The 13,052-nt window shown below is 41.9% G+C and overlaps 1 protein-coding gene across 1 annotated transcript in view; it reads left to right on the top strand.

The window, feature by feature from the left end:
* The first annotated feature begins 608 nt into the window (after positions 1-608).
* Positions 609-13,052, top strand: part of LOC115478913 (phospholipid scramblase family member 5-like) — a 51,386-nt gene continuing 38,942 nt past the window's right edge. The window contains exons 1-4 of the mRNA XM_030216563.1: positions 609-681; positions 797-1,012; positions 9,501-9,667; positions 12,793-12,835. Of these exons, the coding sequence (XP_030072423.1) occupies positions 1,000-1,012; positions 9,501-9,667; positions 12,793-12,835 (223 nt within the window). The 5' untranslated portion in view covers positions 609-681; positions 797-999. The remainder of the gene's footprint in view (positions 682-796; positions 1,013-9,500; positions 9,668-12,792; positions 12,836-13,052) is intronic.

The raw sequence follows: 13,052 nt of genomic DNA, 5'->3' as shown, positions 1-13,052 counted from the left end.
GTGCTCTAGGTACCAAATTAGTATTTCATTTCTTTAATGCTCTCATAAAAACACAGGTTTCCATACTGTGGCAAAAAAACATAGCGTCACACTCAGACCTTTTAGCATTTTTGCACCTTATCAGCTATGAATATTAACAGCATAGTGTTTCCGTCTCATTTCTTGACATTGTTCAATGATTCTGCTCACTCAGCAGTTGTGACTCTTGCTTGGAGATCACATGAGTGGGATCTCCATGGTGACATAGACACTTGAGCAAGAAATACGAGCTGGAAAGTCAAGGTTACTTTCCCTTCTCTTTCTTTCCCTCTGTCCCTGTCACTCTATAAGGCAGGTAATTATTAGAATTGCATTGTGATTTGTGGGCATAATCTGGAATTAAAGCCTGTTTTAAACTCCTCTTCAGTGCACTCAGTCTGAATGGTTACCACCCACAGAAGCAAACAATACTTCCCTGCATCTCACCCTTGTAGGAACCAGCTTGCAAGAAGAAGGCATTAAAAGTATACATTTTCCATTTCTTTTTTAATTCAGAGAATCTTTTATTGTATTCAGCATTGGGAAAATCTGCAGTACTATCAGACCCTTGTTTACCTGAAGGTCTGATGGGTCAAAGGAAACATTCAAGTCAACATTTTCATTGTGTCTCAATTCATGTATATCTGAATATTACAACTGAAAGTGAGCATATTATATGATTTCTTGTTAATATTTAAGTGCCCTGTTTTTCATGTGTCAGAGTGACTTTGCAAGAGAAATGCTTTGCTTTAACTCCTTCTTCCTGTGTTGTCCACAGTTACAGTCTCTACTATTTGGGAACTTGAGAAAGGAAAAGCAATTCCTACCTCTTGTTTTTGTAAGCTAAGAAGACCAAGTGAACTGCATCTGAAGATATATTTTTTTTTCTTTTTGCATGCTGTGTGTTTCTTTCGTGCTCCAATAAGAAAACGCCTTTCCTTTTAACCCGCATTCCTTTGAAGACCTGACTAAAGCTGCCGAATGGCTTCTCAAGGTGAGTTGTTCTCTGGCTCGCTAGTGCTGATCTTCTCTTTCAAATAGTGGCTTCATAAAGTTGCAATGAAACTATACAAATATAAATGGCAACCACAAAATAAAAATGATTAAGCTAACAAATGCTGCAATAGTGAAATCAAGGGTGTGGTTTTTTTTTTGTTTGTTTTTAACTTTCAATTTCTTAGTTTAAATGCTAAAGCAGAGGTTCTCAAACCAGTCCTCAGGGCACACCCAGAAAATTGGGTTTTCAGGATATCCACAATGAATATGCATGAGATAGATTTGCATTTACAGCCTCCTTGGTATGCAGGTCTATCTCATGTATATTCATTCTGGATATCCCGAAAACCTGATTGGCTGGGTGTATCATGACGACTGGGTTGAGAACCCCTTGCTAAGTTAAACCTAACTGTGCATGATTTCCTTATAATTTATGCAGAGATCATGTCTACTACTTAAAACATTAGGGCTGGATAGAAAAAGCTGAATCATTCCTTTGAAATCACAAGATGCCCAGTTCCTTCACATGCTTGTCAATTACCATTAATTTATTGTATTTTTATGTTGGGCATTAACCTGAGAAAAATCATTTGTCCGGTGTTGCCAAAATGGAGTTGATGTTAAGGATTTAAATGTAAATAAAAGCAGGGAAAACCTTAAGATTCTGTAAGTGGTGCAGCTCTAGAGACTCAGAAGTTACCAGCTGCTTTGTATGTTTTAAAAATCGGTGATGGGGAAACCATTAGGCTGCATATTTAACAATGCATAAACTCCTGTGAAAGTGACTACACATATTCACTTATTTGCAATTATAAAACCTGTGGAGTGGGGGGAGGGCCAACACTGCCCCACAACACTGTGCTTGGGAGGTGAAGGGAATTGAGGAGTCCTGGCATTGAAACCCTTTGATTTTGATGACTTCATAAAGTTGGTATATTTGCTTACATTTTCATGTGCATGGAAATGTGAGTTCCATGATGTCCCTTTATTCAGAAACCTAATTTCAGGCACCACCTCCTCCTATTCTCTGGTTTCCTCATACCTGCCCCCCATCCCCACACAAACCACAAACATCACCAGATCAATGTGTTGTGGTATTCTAAGTAAGTAAGTAAGGACCTGTCTATTCATCAACCCCCAATTGTGTCCAAATGAAATTGAAAACAAATTGCAGATAGGAGGAAATACTATTAACATTTTATGAGCACTTCATTCAATTAAAGTGTAATCTTTAAAAAAAAATGCTGAAAAGATCAGGGATCTTTCTTCCTTGTTATTCAACAATTGGTCAATTGTGCTTCATCACAGCTCATCTCACAAAATAAATTAACAGGGAGGATGAGATGCTGTGTAAGGTGAGGTGAAATGTTACACGGTAAATAAAATATTTACAGCTGGCTTATGCATATTTAAAGCGAGGAAGGAAATTCAAAAGGTTCTGTGCTTGTAGATTTAAAGCTTGAAAGAAAACTGCAGCATTGACCAGAGACCAAAAGGAATAAATTACTTTTTCTAATTCTACAAAAATGTGTCTAACAATAAATGTATTATTGAATAAAAGATATATTAGAAAGTTATTTGCACTAGTATCCAAGCTGAAGGTAGTATTAGACATTTTAAAGCCTATTTACTCATTTTTTTTTTCATATTGCTTTTGAAGGCCAAACTTTGGATTTATTTGATCTCTTCTATATTTATTTTTGTCTATGTTGTATTGTTTTTTGTCCTATGTGGCTATGGGGCTCATTTTCAAAAGAGAAAAATGTCCACAAAGTGGCATAAATCTGTATTTGGATGTTTTGCTCACAAAAATGTCCAAATTGGTATTTTTTAAACCAATTTTTAGATATTTTTCTATGAAGTCTGTCAGAGGTGCATTCAAATCACAAGGAGGCATGTCATGGGCATATTTTCTACCATAATGGAACAAACCAAAAACATCCAGGGATATAAGTTGTGATGCTTTAGTCTAGGCCTATTTTATTAATGAATACGCCAGAAAAAGTGCCCTAAATGACCTCACCTTACTCCCCCAGTAGTCACTAACCCCTTCCCAACCCCCCTCCCCCCCAAAAAAATGTGATTAAAAACATTACTTGCCAGCCTCAATTCATTAGAGCAGCATGCAGATACCTGGAGTAGTCTAGTGGTGGGTGCCGTGCACTACAGACAGGTGGACCCAGGCCCATACCTCCCCCTATCTGCTACACTTGTAGTGAAAACCGTGAGCCCTCCAAAACTCACCAGAAACCCACTGCATCCACATATAGGTGCCCCCTCACCTATAAGGGCTATTGTGATGGTGTACAGTTGAGGGATTGGGTTTTCAGTGGGTTTTCTGGTGCTCAACAGACAAGATAAAAGAGCAACAGTGAGATGTGTATCTGGGAGCATTTATTTGAAGACAATGCAATAACCAAATGTTCTCTAGCTATTGCTCTGTAATCCTATCAGTATCCATTGTTCTTCCACTATTCCATTGTTCTGTTCCATTGTCCTATTCCCCTTGCGATACAAAGACTTTGTTTTCACTTTACTCCTCACAATGTAACCACAATCGAGTTGTAACAAAATGTACTTCCATCAATACAATGTATTGTAAGCCACACTGAACCCGCAAATAGGTGGGAAAATGTGGGATACAAATGCAATAAATAAATAAATAAATACTGCTATGCCACTTAGGGTGTCCCACTGCTCTGCTGGGATGTCTGTGCGGCCAGTCTACTAAGAATGATGGTTCTTCCTAAATCAATAGCTTGATTTTGTGCATTTTTCACTTGGACATTTTTTTTTAATGGTCCAAAAAGATAAACGCAAAGAGCACAAAAACCTCTAGCAAATAGCCATTTTTAAAACAACAACAACAAAAAAAACACGTTTTGCTGTTTCGAAAATGATTATATTCCCCACTTGTATGTTTTTAGCAAAACGTCCAAAGTTGGACTTAGATGTCATATCGAAAATGTCCCTTCATGTATGTAATGTGATTGATTTTCTTTCCTTTCTTTTTGGAGATCATTTTCTTTCTTTTCATTTTTATATTGTTTATTGTACACCACTACGATCCTTTTGGCTAAAGTAATATGTCAAATTCTGAATAAACTAAAGTCTTTAGATTTCTGGATAGTAGTTTTATAACAGAGCCCCTAACTTGTGTAGCATTAAAAAAAGAGCACCACAAAAACTAAGAATTCTCTATGATGCATCCAAAATACAAAGAAAATAGTAGGTAAGATACACAGGCCAATCAATAAATATCTAGAGGTTGATTGTAGAAAGTTTTATTATATAACAAAATACATATGGAGTTGACATGGATCGTGTTTCCACAATGATATTGCCTGACTCAGGGTCAAGCTGCTGTTGTTATTCGTATAATATGAATGTATATGAAACAGGTAAACCCAAAAGAGCATTTTTGATTTCCAAACTGTAAAATAGTGCAATCTACACACTCAAAGCAGAGATAGGTTTGATTTAGTATAGCCCTTAAATCGCACAAGGTTCAACATAACAAAGGATAATAACAAAATACAAAAATAGATTCAATATAAAATGAATATACAAAAATATCATATAACAATATACAATATTATGGCAAGAATTAAAATAATACCGAAGGATACCTCATAAACCAATATATAAAATACAAAAATGAAATAAAAATAGAAACAATACTAAGCAGTACCTACAAATATATGTGCACTCCTGTAGGCATTTTCAGGATCACTTTTACCAGTTATTATTATTATTAGCATTTGTATAGTGCTACCAGACGCACGCAGCGCTGAACACCTGACACAGAGAGACAGTCCTTGCTCAATAGAGCTTACAATCTAAAGTAATACAGACAGACAAGACAATAAGGGCAAGTACTGGGTGAGAAGGAACAAGGGGAGGCAAATGAGTAGTGGCTAGGAGCCAAAAGCAGCAGTGAAAAGGTGGGTTTTCAGCATAGATTTGAAAACAGGTAGAGATGGAGCAAGACGTACAGGCTCAGGAAGTTTATTCCAGGCATAAGGTGCCACGAGAAAAAAGGAACGAAGCCTGGAGTTAGCAGTGGAGGAGAAGGGGGCGGCAAGAGAGACTTGTCTAGCGAGCGGAGATCACGGGGAGGAATGTAGGGAGAGATGAGAGTGGAGAGGTAGTGGGGGCTGCAGAATGGATGCATTTAAAGGTCAGTAAGAGAAGTTTGAACTATATATGGAAGCGGACAGGGAGCCAATGAAGCGACTTGAGGAGTGGGCTAGTGTGGGTATAACGATTTTGGCGGAAAATAAGCCGTGCTGCAGAATTTTGGACAGATTGGAGAGGAGAGAGAGGACTGAGCGGAAGACCAGTAAGAAGTAAATTGCAATAATCCAAGCGAGAGGTGACAAGGGTGTGGATAAGGGTTTTGGCAGCGTATTCAGAAAGGAAGGGGCACATTTTGTTAATGTTGTAGATAAAGAAATGACAGTTTTTGGCGATCTGTTGAATACAGTGGTGGAAATAAGTATTTGATCCCTTGCTGATTTTGTAAGTTTGCCCACTGACAAAGACATGAGCAGCCCATAATTGAAGGGTAGGTTATTGGTAACAGTGAGAGATAGCACATCACAAATTAAATCCGGAAAATCACATTGTGGAAAGTATATGAATTTATTTGCATTCTGCAGAGGGAAATAAGTATTTAATCCCTCTGGCAAACAAGACCTAATACTTGGTGGCAAAACCCTTGTTGGCAAGCACAGCGGTCAGACGTCTTCTGTAGTTGATGATGAGGTTTGCACACATGTCAGGAGGAATTTTGGTCCACTCCTCTTTGCAGATCATCTCTAAATCATTAAGAGTTCTGGGCTGTCGCTTGGCAACTCGCAGCTTCAGCTCCCTCCATAAGTTTTCAATGGGATTAAGGTCTGGTGACTGGCTAGGCCACTCCATGACCCTAATGTGCTTCTTCCTGAGCCACTCCTTTGTTGCCTTGGCTGTATGTTTTGGGTCATTGTCGTGCTGGAAGACCCAGCCACGACCCATTTTTAAGGCCCTGGCGGAGGGAAGGAGGTTGTCACTCAGAATTGTACGGTACATGGCCCCATCCATTCTCCCATTGATGCGGTGAAGTAGTCCTGTGCCCTTAGCAGAGAAACACCCCCAAAACATAACATTTCCACCTCCATGCTTGACAGTGGGGACGGTGTTCTTTGGGTCATAGGCAGCATTTCTCTTCCTCCAAACACGGCGAGTTGAGTTCATGCCAAAGAGCTCAATTTTTGTCTCATCTGACCACAGCACCTTCTCCCAATCACTCTCGGCATCATCCAGGTGTTCACTGGCAAACTTCAGACGGGCCGTCACATGTGCCTTCCGGAGCAGGGGGACCTTGCGGGCACTGCAGGATTGCAATCCGTTATGTCGTAATGTGTTACCAATGGTTTTCGACAGTGGTCCCAGCTGCCTTGAGATCATTGACAAGTTCCCCCCTTGTAGTTGTAGGCTGATTTCTAACCTTCCTCATGATCAAGGATACCCCACGAGGTGAGATTTTGCGTGGAGCCCCAGATCTTTGTCGATTGACAGTCATTTTGTACTTCTTCCATTTTCTTACTATGGCACCAACAGTTGTCTCCTTCTCGCCCAGCGTCTTACTGATGGTTTTGTAGCCCATTCCAGCCTTGTGTAGGTGTATGATCTTGTCCCTGACATCCTTAGACAGCTCCTTGCTCTTGGCCATTTTGTAGAGGTTAGAGTCTGACTGATTCACTGAGTCTGTGGACAGGTGTCTTTCATACAGGTGACCATTGCCGACAGCTGTCTGTCATGCAGGTAACGAGTTGATTTGGAGCATCTACCTGGTCTGTAGGGGCCAGATCTCTTACTGGTTGGTGGGGGATCAAATACTTATTTCCCTCTGTAGAATGCTAATAAATTCATATACTTTCCACAATGTGATTTTCCGGATTTAATTTGTGATGTGCTATCTCTCACTGTTACCAATAACCTACCCTTCAATTATGGGCTGCTCATGTCTTTGTCAGTGGGCAAACTTACAAAATCAGCAAGGGATCAAATACTTATTTCCACCACTGTATGTGCAGAGAAGGAGATAGAGGAATCAAAGATGACAGCAAGATTACGAGCCGAGGAGACAGGGAGGATGTGAGAGCCATTAACAGAGACAGAGAATGGGGGAAGAGGGGAGGTGGGCCTAGGGGGGAAAATGAGAAGTTCAGTTTTAGTCATGTTTAGCTTCAGGAGCATCTGTCCTGGGCCACTGTATAAAGGTGGCCCAGAAGCCCAGTTGCCCATTGGTAAAATGAGGGGGTGGGACAAGCAGGGCCTTCATGAACACATGGGCTAAAATACTCTATGGTACTTCTCATTGGTGACATGCTGATTGCTGATGTGGGTCTGGAAGCACAGCAGAAGTAGACGAGAAAGGATTGATCTGGGCCCTCATACGGTATGGAAGCAGCAGGTCATGGTGGTAGCAGAAGGGAGGGAGGGAGGGAGGTTTCAGGGGAAATGCTGGACTGATAAAGGGGAAGGGGTGTTATTGTATCTGGGTGTGGAGAGAGAGAGAGAGAGAGAGAGGAGGTGATACTAAATGGGTGGGTGAGAGGGAAGAGAAAAGTGTCAATACCAAAGCCCTCATCCACACCCTTGTCACCTCTCGTTTAGACTACTGCAATCTGCTTCTTGCTGGCCTCCCACTTAGTCACCTCTCCCCTCTCCAGTCAGTTCAAAACTCTGCTGCCCGTCTCATCTTCCACCAGGGTCGCTTTACTCATACTACCCCTCTCCTCAAGACCCTTCACTGGCTCCCTATCCGTTTTCGCATCCTGTTCAAACTTCTTCTACTAACCTATAAATGTATTCACTCTGCTGCTCCCCAGTATCTCTCCACACTCATCCTTCCCTACACCCCTTCCCGTCCACTCCGCTCCATGGATAAATCCTTCTTATCTGTTCCCTTCTCCACTACTGCCAACTCCAGACTTCGCGCCTTCTGTCTCGCTGCACCCTACGCCTGGAATAAACTTCCTGAGCCCCTACGTCTTGCCCCATCCTTGGCCACCTTTAAATCTAGACTGAAAGCCCACCTCTTTAACATTGCTTTTGACTCGTAACCACTCGCCTCCACCTACCCTCCTCTCTTCCTTCCCGTTCACATTAATTGATTTGATTTGCTTACTTTATTTATTTTTTGTCTATTAGATTGTAAGCTCTTTGAGCAGGGACTGTCTTTCTTCTATGTTTGTGCAGCGCTGCGTATGCCTTGTAACGCTATAGAAATGCTAAATAGTAGTAGTAGTAGACTCAGGGGGGTGATGCTGGATGAGTGGGAGGGAGGGAAGGAGGGAAAAGAGTAGGGGCAATGCAGGAGAGGGTTGGGGAAAGGTTGCTGCTGGACTATAGGGGAAAGGGTGATAATGGATAGATAGGAGAGAGGTAAGAGTAGCGGAAGCGCTGAACTAGAGTGGTGTGGGGAAGCTTAGGGATCACTATTGGTGACAAAAGCCACCCCTAAAAAAATGGCATGACAGCCATCAGATCAAGCTTGTGATACACTAGTGGCCAATCTGATGGCTTTCTGCCCTGGATAGTGTTTCCCATTCCTGCCTCCCTATCACCTGATCTGATCCCTCTACCTACCACACAACCTCCATCCCCCTGCCATCAACAGCAGAAGAAGAGCGTAATGAGAATTCATCTTCTGCTGCCACAGGACCAACAAGAGATGACATCTAATTAAGCACTTCTCCTGCTACTGATGGAAAGAGGAAGGAAGCTCTGCAGTGAGCAGAGAGATCTGACCGTGGTGATAAGGAGGTTAAGCAATGGGTAGAGGGATCCTACTGGATAATAAGGAGACTGAGATGTGGAAAGAGGGATTGAGCTGGGGTAATAGGGAAACTCAGCTATATGGTTATCTGACCCAGCATCCAGAGGGTGCTCCTGTGAGAGGTGGTGAGAGAGAGGAAGAGACTTTAGGGGGAGATTTTTAGAAAGGAAATGTCTCTAGAATGATGAGCATGTGAATACCACCAGAACAGAGTATGTCCTAAACTGGATTTCTCTATTCCAGTCTCTATATTCTATGAAAATGGGGCTAAAAGTATGTTTCCTGTAATGTTAGAAAGAATTGGAAGGGACACATAGGACTCCTACACTATCACTACCTGCAACTTATTTGATGTACAACAGTCATATTTATATATGAGTGTAAACTTACAGTATGTTCAAGTCATTAAAAATAAGGAAAAGCAAACAAGCAGGCTATAGCAGAAAGGATGCTTGTTGAATCTCAGCATTAGCTTTATTTAGATTGTATACTTAGAGAGCAGAGCTGATGTACTAAACTAAACTAGTGAATGCAATTAAACAACCTCACTGTGTTATGCTGATATTATGCACAATAGGTTACGAAGGCAACATAAAACTGCCTCTGCTTAACAGTCTATTCTGTAGTTTAAATTCTAGTTCCCCTCCCCCCCTTGCAGATCTTCAAGGTCAAACAGATAGAAACCAACAGGACTATCTTCCTGGTGCCCTACAACCTCCATATCAAAATAAGTCTACTGAACCTTCAACACTATGGGAATCACAGTTACCTCCACTCCCTCCTGCAGCTTACAAATCTTCTCCTGGTCTAGAGCACTTGAACAAGGTCAGTTCATCTCTACAATGTGCATTATCATTTTTTAGTTTTACAAGATTCCTCTGTAAATACGTGGTGGCCCTTTTACTAAAGGTTAAGTCATGCTAACCCCAGGATTCTATATATAGCGACTAAAGTTGTGTGTGCAAATCAGCGCATATAACCGATTTGCACATGCAATTTAATTGATTAATGAGCCAATGAGTGCATTAATTGGCCTTAATTGCTAGTTATTCACACATCATATTCTACAATGATGTGTATGTAAATCCTATAGCGCGTAATTTCAAATGGGCATGTTGAGAGGCCATTTCCAGGGCATTTTTATAGACCACGTCTGTTCTGCACTTAATTTAGGTACCAGCATTTACATCTGGTTTCAGCAGACGTAAATGCAGGGGTCTTAAGTTAGGCACAGATTAGATGCTTAGGCACAATTCTATAAAGTGTGGTTAACCTTTATAGAATAGTGCTCGATACATAATTTTTTCCACAACGATTTTTTAGTGCAATTTACTGAATCTCGTCCTAAGTGTGAAGAAGTCCATTTTATGCCTATGAGCGTCTTATACCTATGAGCTTCTTCGGTCGGAGTTATAATCGACCAAAACCTCACGCTAGAACACCAAGCGAAATCTACAACAAAGAAAATGTTCCACTCAATATGGAAACTCAAAAGAATAAAACCTTTCTTCCCGAGGGAAATATTACGCAACCTGGTACAATCAATGGTACTAAGCCACCTAGACTACTGTAATGGAATCTACGTGGGATGCAAGGAACTAATCATAAAGAAACTCCAAACAGCTCAAAACACCACAGCCAGGCTTATATTTTGAAAAACAAGATTCGAAAGCACCAAACCCCTTCGAGAAAAACTGCACTGGCTCCAAATGAAAGAATGTATTGCATTCAAAAACTGCACTTTGGTTCATAAAATTATCTACGGCGAGGCCCCAGGATACATGGCATACCTCATTGACCTACCAACCAGAAACACAACAAGATCAACACGCACATACCTAAATCTCCACCACCCAAGTTGCAAAGGACTCAAATACAAATCAACCTATGCATCCAGCTTCTCCTATATAAGCACGCAATTATGGAATGCACTACCAAACGCCGTGAAAACAATGCAAGACCTATCAAACTTCCGGAAATCGGTAAAAACTTACATGTTCAAAAAAGCATATCCGAATGATACAACTTAAATGACCAAACCCTGCAACACAACGAATCTAATATTCGAAATGGACATAACATAACTCTTCCTCCTTTCCAATTCCCTAATGTGTCTGTCACACATGATCTTTACCATGATATCACTATGTATTTATCATACCGGAAATGGCGATCGCCAGCACGGTACTATGTAAGCCACATTGAGCCCGCAAATAGGTGGGAAAATGTGGGATACAAATGCAACAAATAAATAAATAAATTTAGTGCGTGCTAACCTTTAGTGAAAGGGCCTCTAAGGTTCTGATGTACTAAACCTAATTCCCATGGATGGATAGGAGCCTATCAGGCTTATTTTCGAAAGAGAAAGGCTCCCATCTTTAGAAACAAATCACAAGATGGGCGTCCTTTTCACAGGGTCGCCCAAATCGGCATTGTCGAAAGCCAAATTTGGGCGTCCTCAACTGCTTTCCATCGTGGGGACGACCAAAGTTCATGGGGGTGTGTCGGAGGCATAGCGAAGGCGGGACTGGTGCATGCCTAACACATGGGCGTCCTCGACAGATAATGGAAAAAACAAGGGCGTCCCTGACGAACACTTGGACAACTTTACCTGGTTCTTTTTTCTTACGACCAAGCCACACAAATGTGCCCAAAATGACCAGATGACAACCGGAGGGAATCGGGGATGACCTCCCCTTACTCCCCTAGTGGTCACCAACACATGCACACCATACACAGGAATTCCTGCGTGGAGCTGAGAGAGAGTTGCAGTGTTCTCGCAAATTTTCAAAAGTGCAGGTGTACCTTTTTTTTGGAGCAGGTGTAAATTTGTGTAAGGGCATTTGTGTGCTGCTGGGAGACTATCAGGCGCATTTTTGAAAGAGATGGACATCCAAAAAGTGACATAAATCGGCACTTGGACGTCCATCTCACAGAGCCGTCCAAATTGGTAATATCGAAACCCGATTTTGGACGTCTTTCTCAGAAGTCCGTTGCAAGGACGTCCAAATCTCAAGGGGGCGTATTGGAGGTGCACTTGAGGTGGGACTTTGGTTTTCTTAAGATTTGGACGTCTTTGAGCCAAAATGGAAAAAAACAGACGTCCAAGACTAAAACTTGGACATTTTCACCCAGAACTGGTTGTATTACAAATAAGGCACAAAAAGGTGCCCGAAATGACCAGATGACCACCGGAGGGAATCGGGGTGACCTCCCGTTACTCCCCCAGTGATCACTAACCCCCTCCCACCCTCAAAAAACATGATTAAAAATATTACTTGCCAGCCTCAGATGTCATACTCAGGTCCATGACAGCGCATGCAGGTCCCTGGAGTAGTATAGTAGTAGGTGCAGTGCACTTCAGACAGGTGGACCCAGGCCCATACCCCCCCCCCTACCTGTTACATTTGTGGAGGAAACAGTGAGCCCTCCAAAACCCACCAGAAACCCTCTGTACCCACATATCGGTGCCCCCTTCACCCATAAGAGCTATGGTAGTGGTGTACAGTTGGGGGTAGTGGATTTTGGGGGGCTCAACACACAAGGTAAGGGAGCTATGTACCTGGGAGCAGTTTATGTAGTCCACTGCAATGCCCTCTAGGGTGCCCGATTGCTGTCTTGGCATGTCAGGCGGACCAGTGTACTAAAAATGCTGGCTCCTCCCACGTCCAAATGGCTTGAATTTGGATGTTTTAGACTTGGACGTCTTTGGTTTCGAAAATGGTCAAAAATCAACGACGTCCAAATCCAAGGATGTCCAAGGTATTTTCGAACACAAAGAAGGGCGTGCATCTTTTTTCAAAAATGACCTTTTCCCCACCTCCGAATTAGACATTTCTTTCGAAGATGCCCCTCTATGTTGCCTTTATAAAATAAACACATTTGTGGACTTTTGACATTTGTACCTGTTATAAAATTAGCCTGCTCATACTGACTCTTTGTTTTCTTAGTTGGACCAGATCATTATTCACCAACAGGTGGAGCTTCTAGGAGGTATGTATGTAGCACATTTTAACACCAGCTGCTGTGTTATCACTGGTGTGAGTCAGGTTGGGGTGATTTTCTGAAATAAAAGGCATTATGACAGGAGGTGATAGTGAAGAGGCATGATGCCTGCACAGTGCTGACTGGTCTTCCCTACAAGATCTTGTTTCTCCCCCCTTCACCCACTTTCCATATCACTAGTTTCATATTATCAGTGTTTCTTTTC

Source organism: Microcaecilia unicolor, chromosome 10 (genome assembly GCF_901765095.1).
Source record: "Microcaecilia unicolor chromosome 10, aMicUni1.1, whole genome shotgun sequence".
NCBI lineage: Eukaryota > Metazoa > Chordata > Amphibia > Gymnophiona > Siphonopidae > Microcaecilia > Microcaecilia unicolor.
This window is presented reverse-complemented; position numbering and strand designations above follow the sequence as displayed.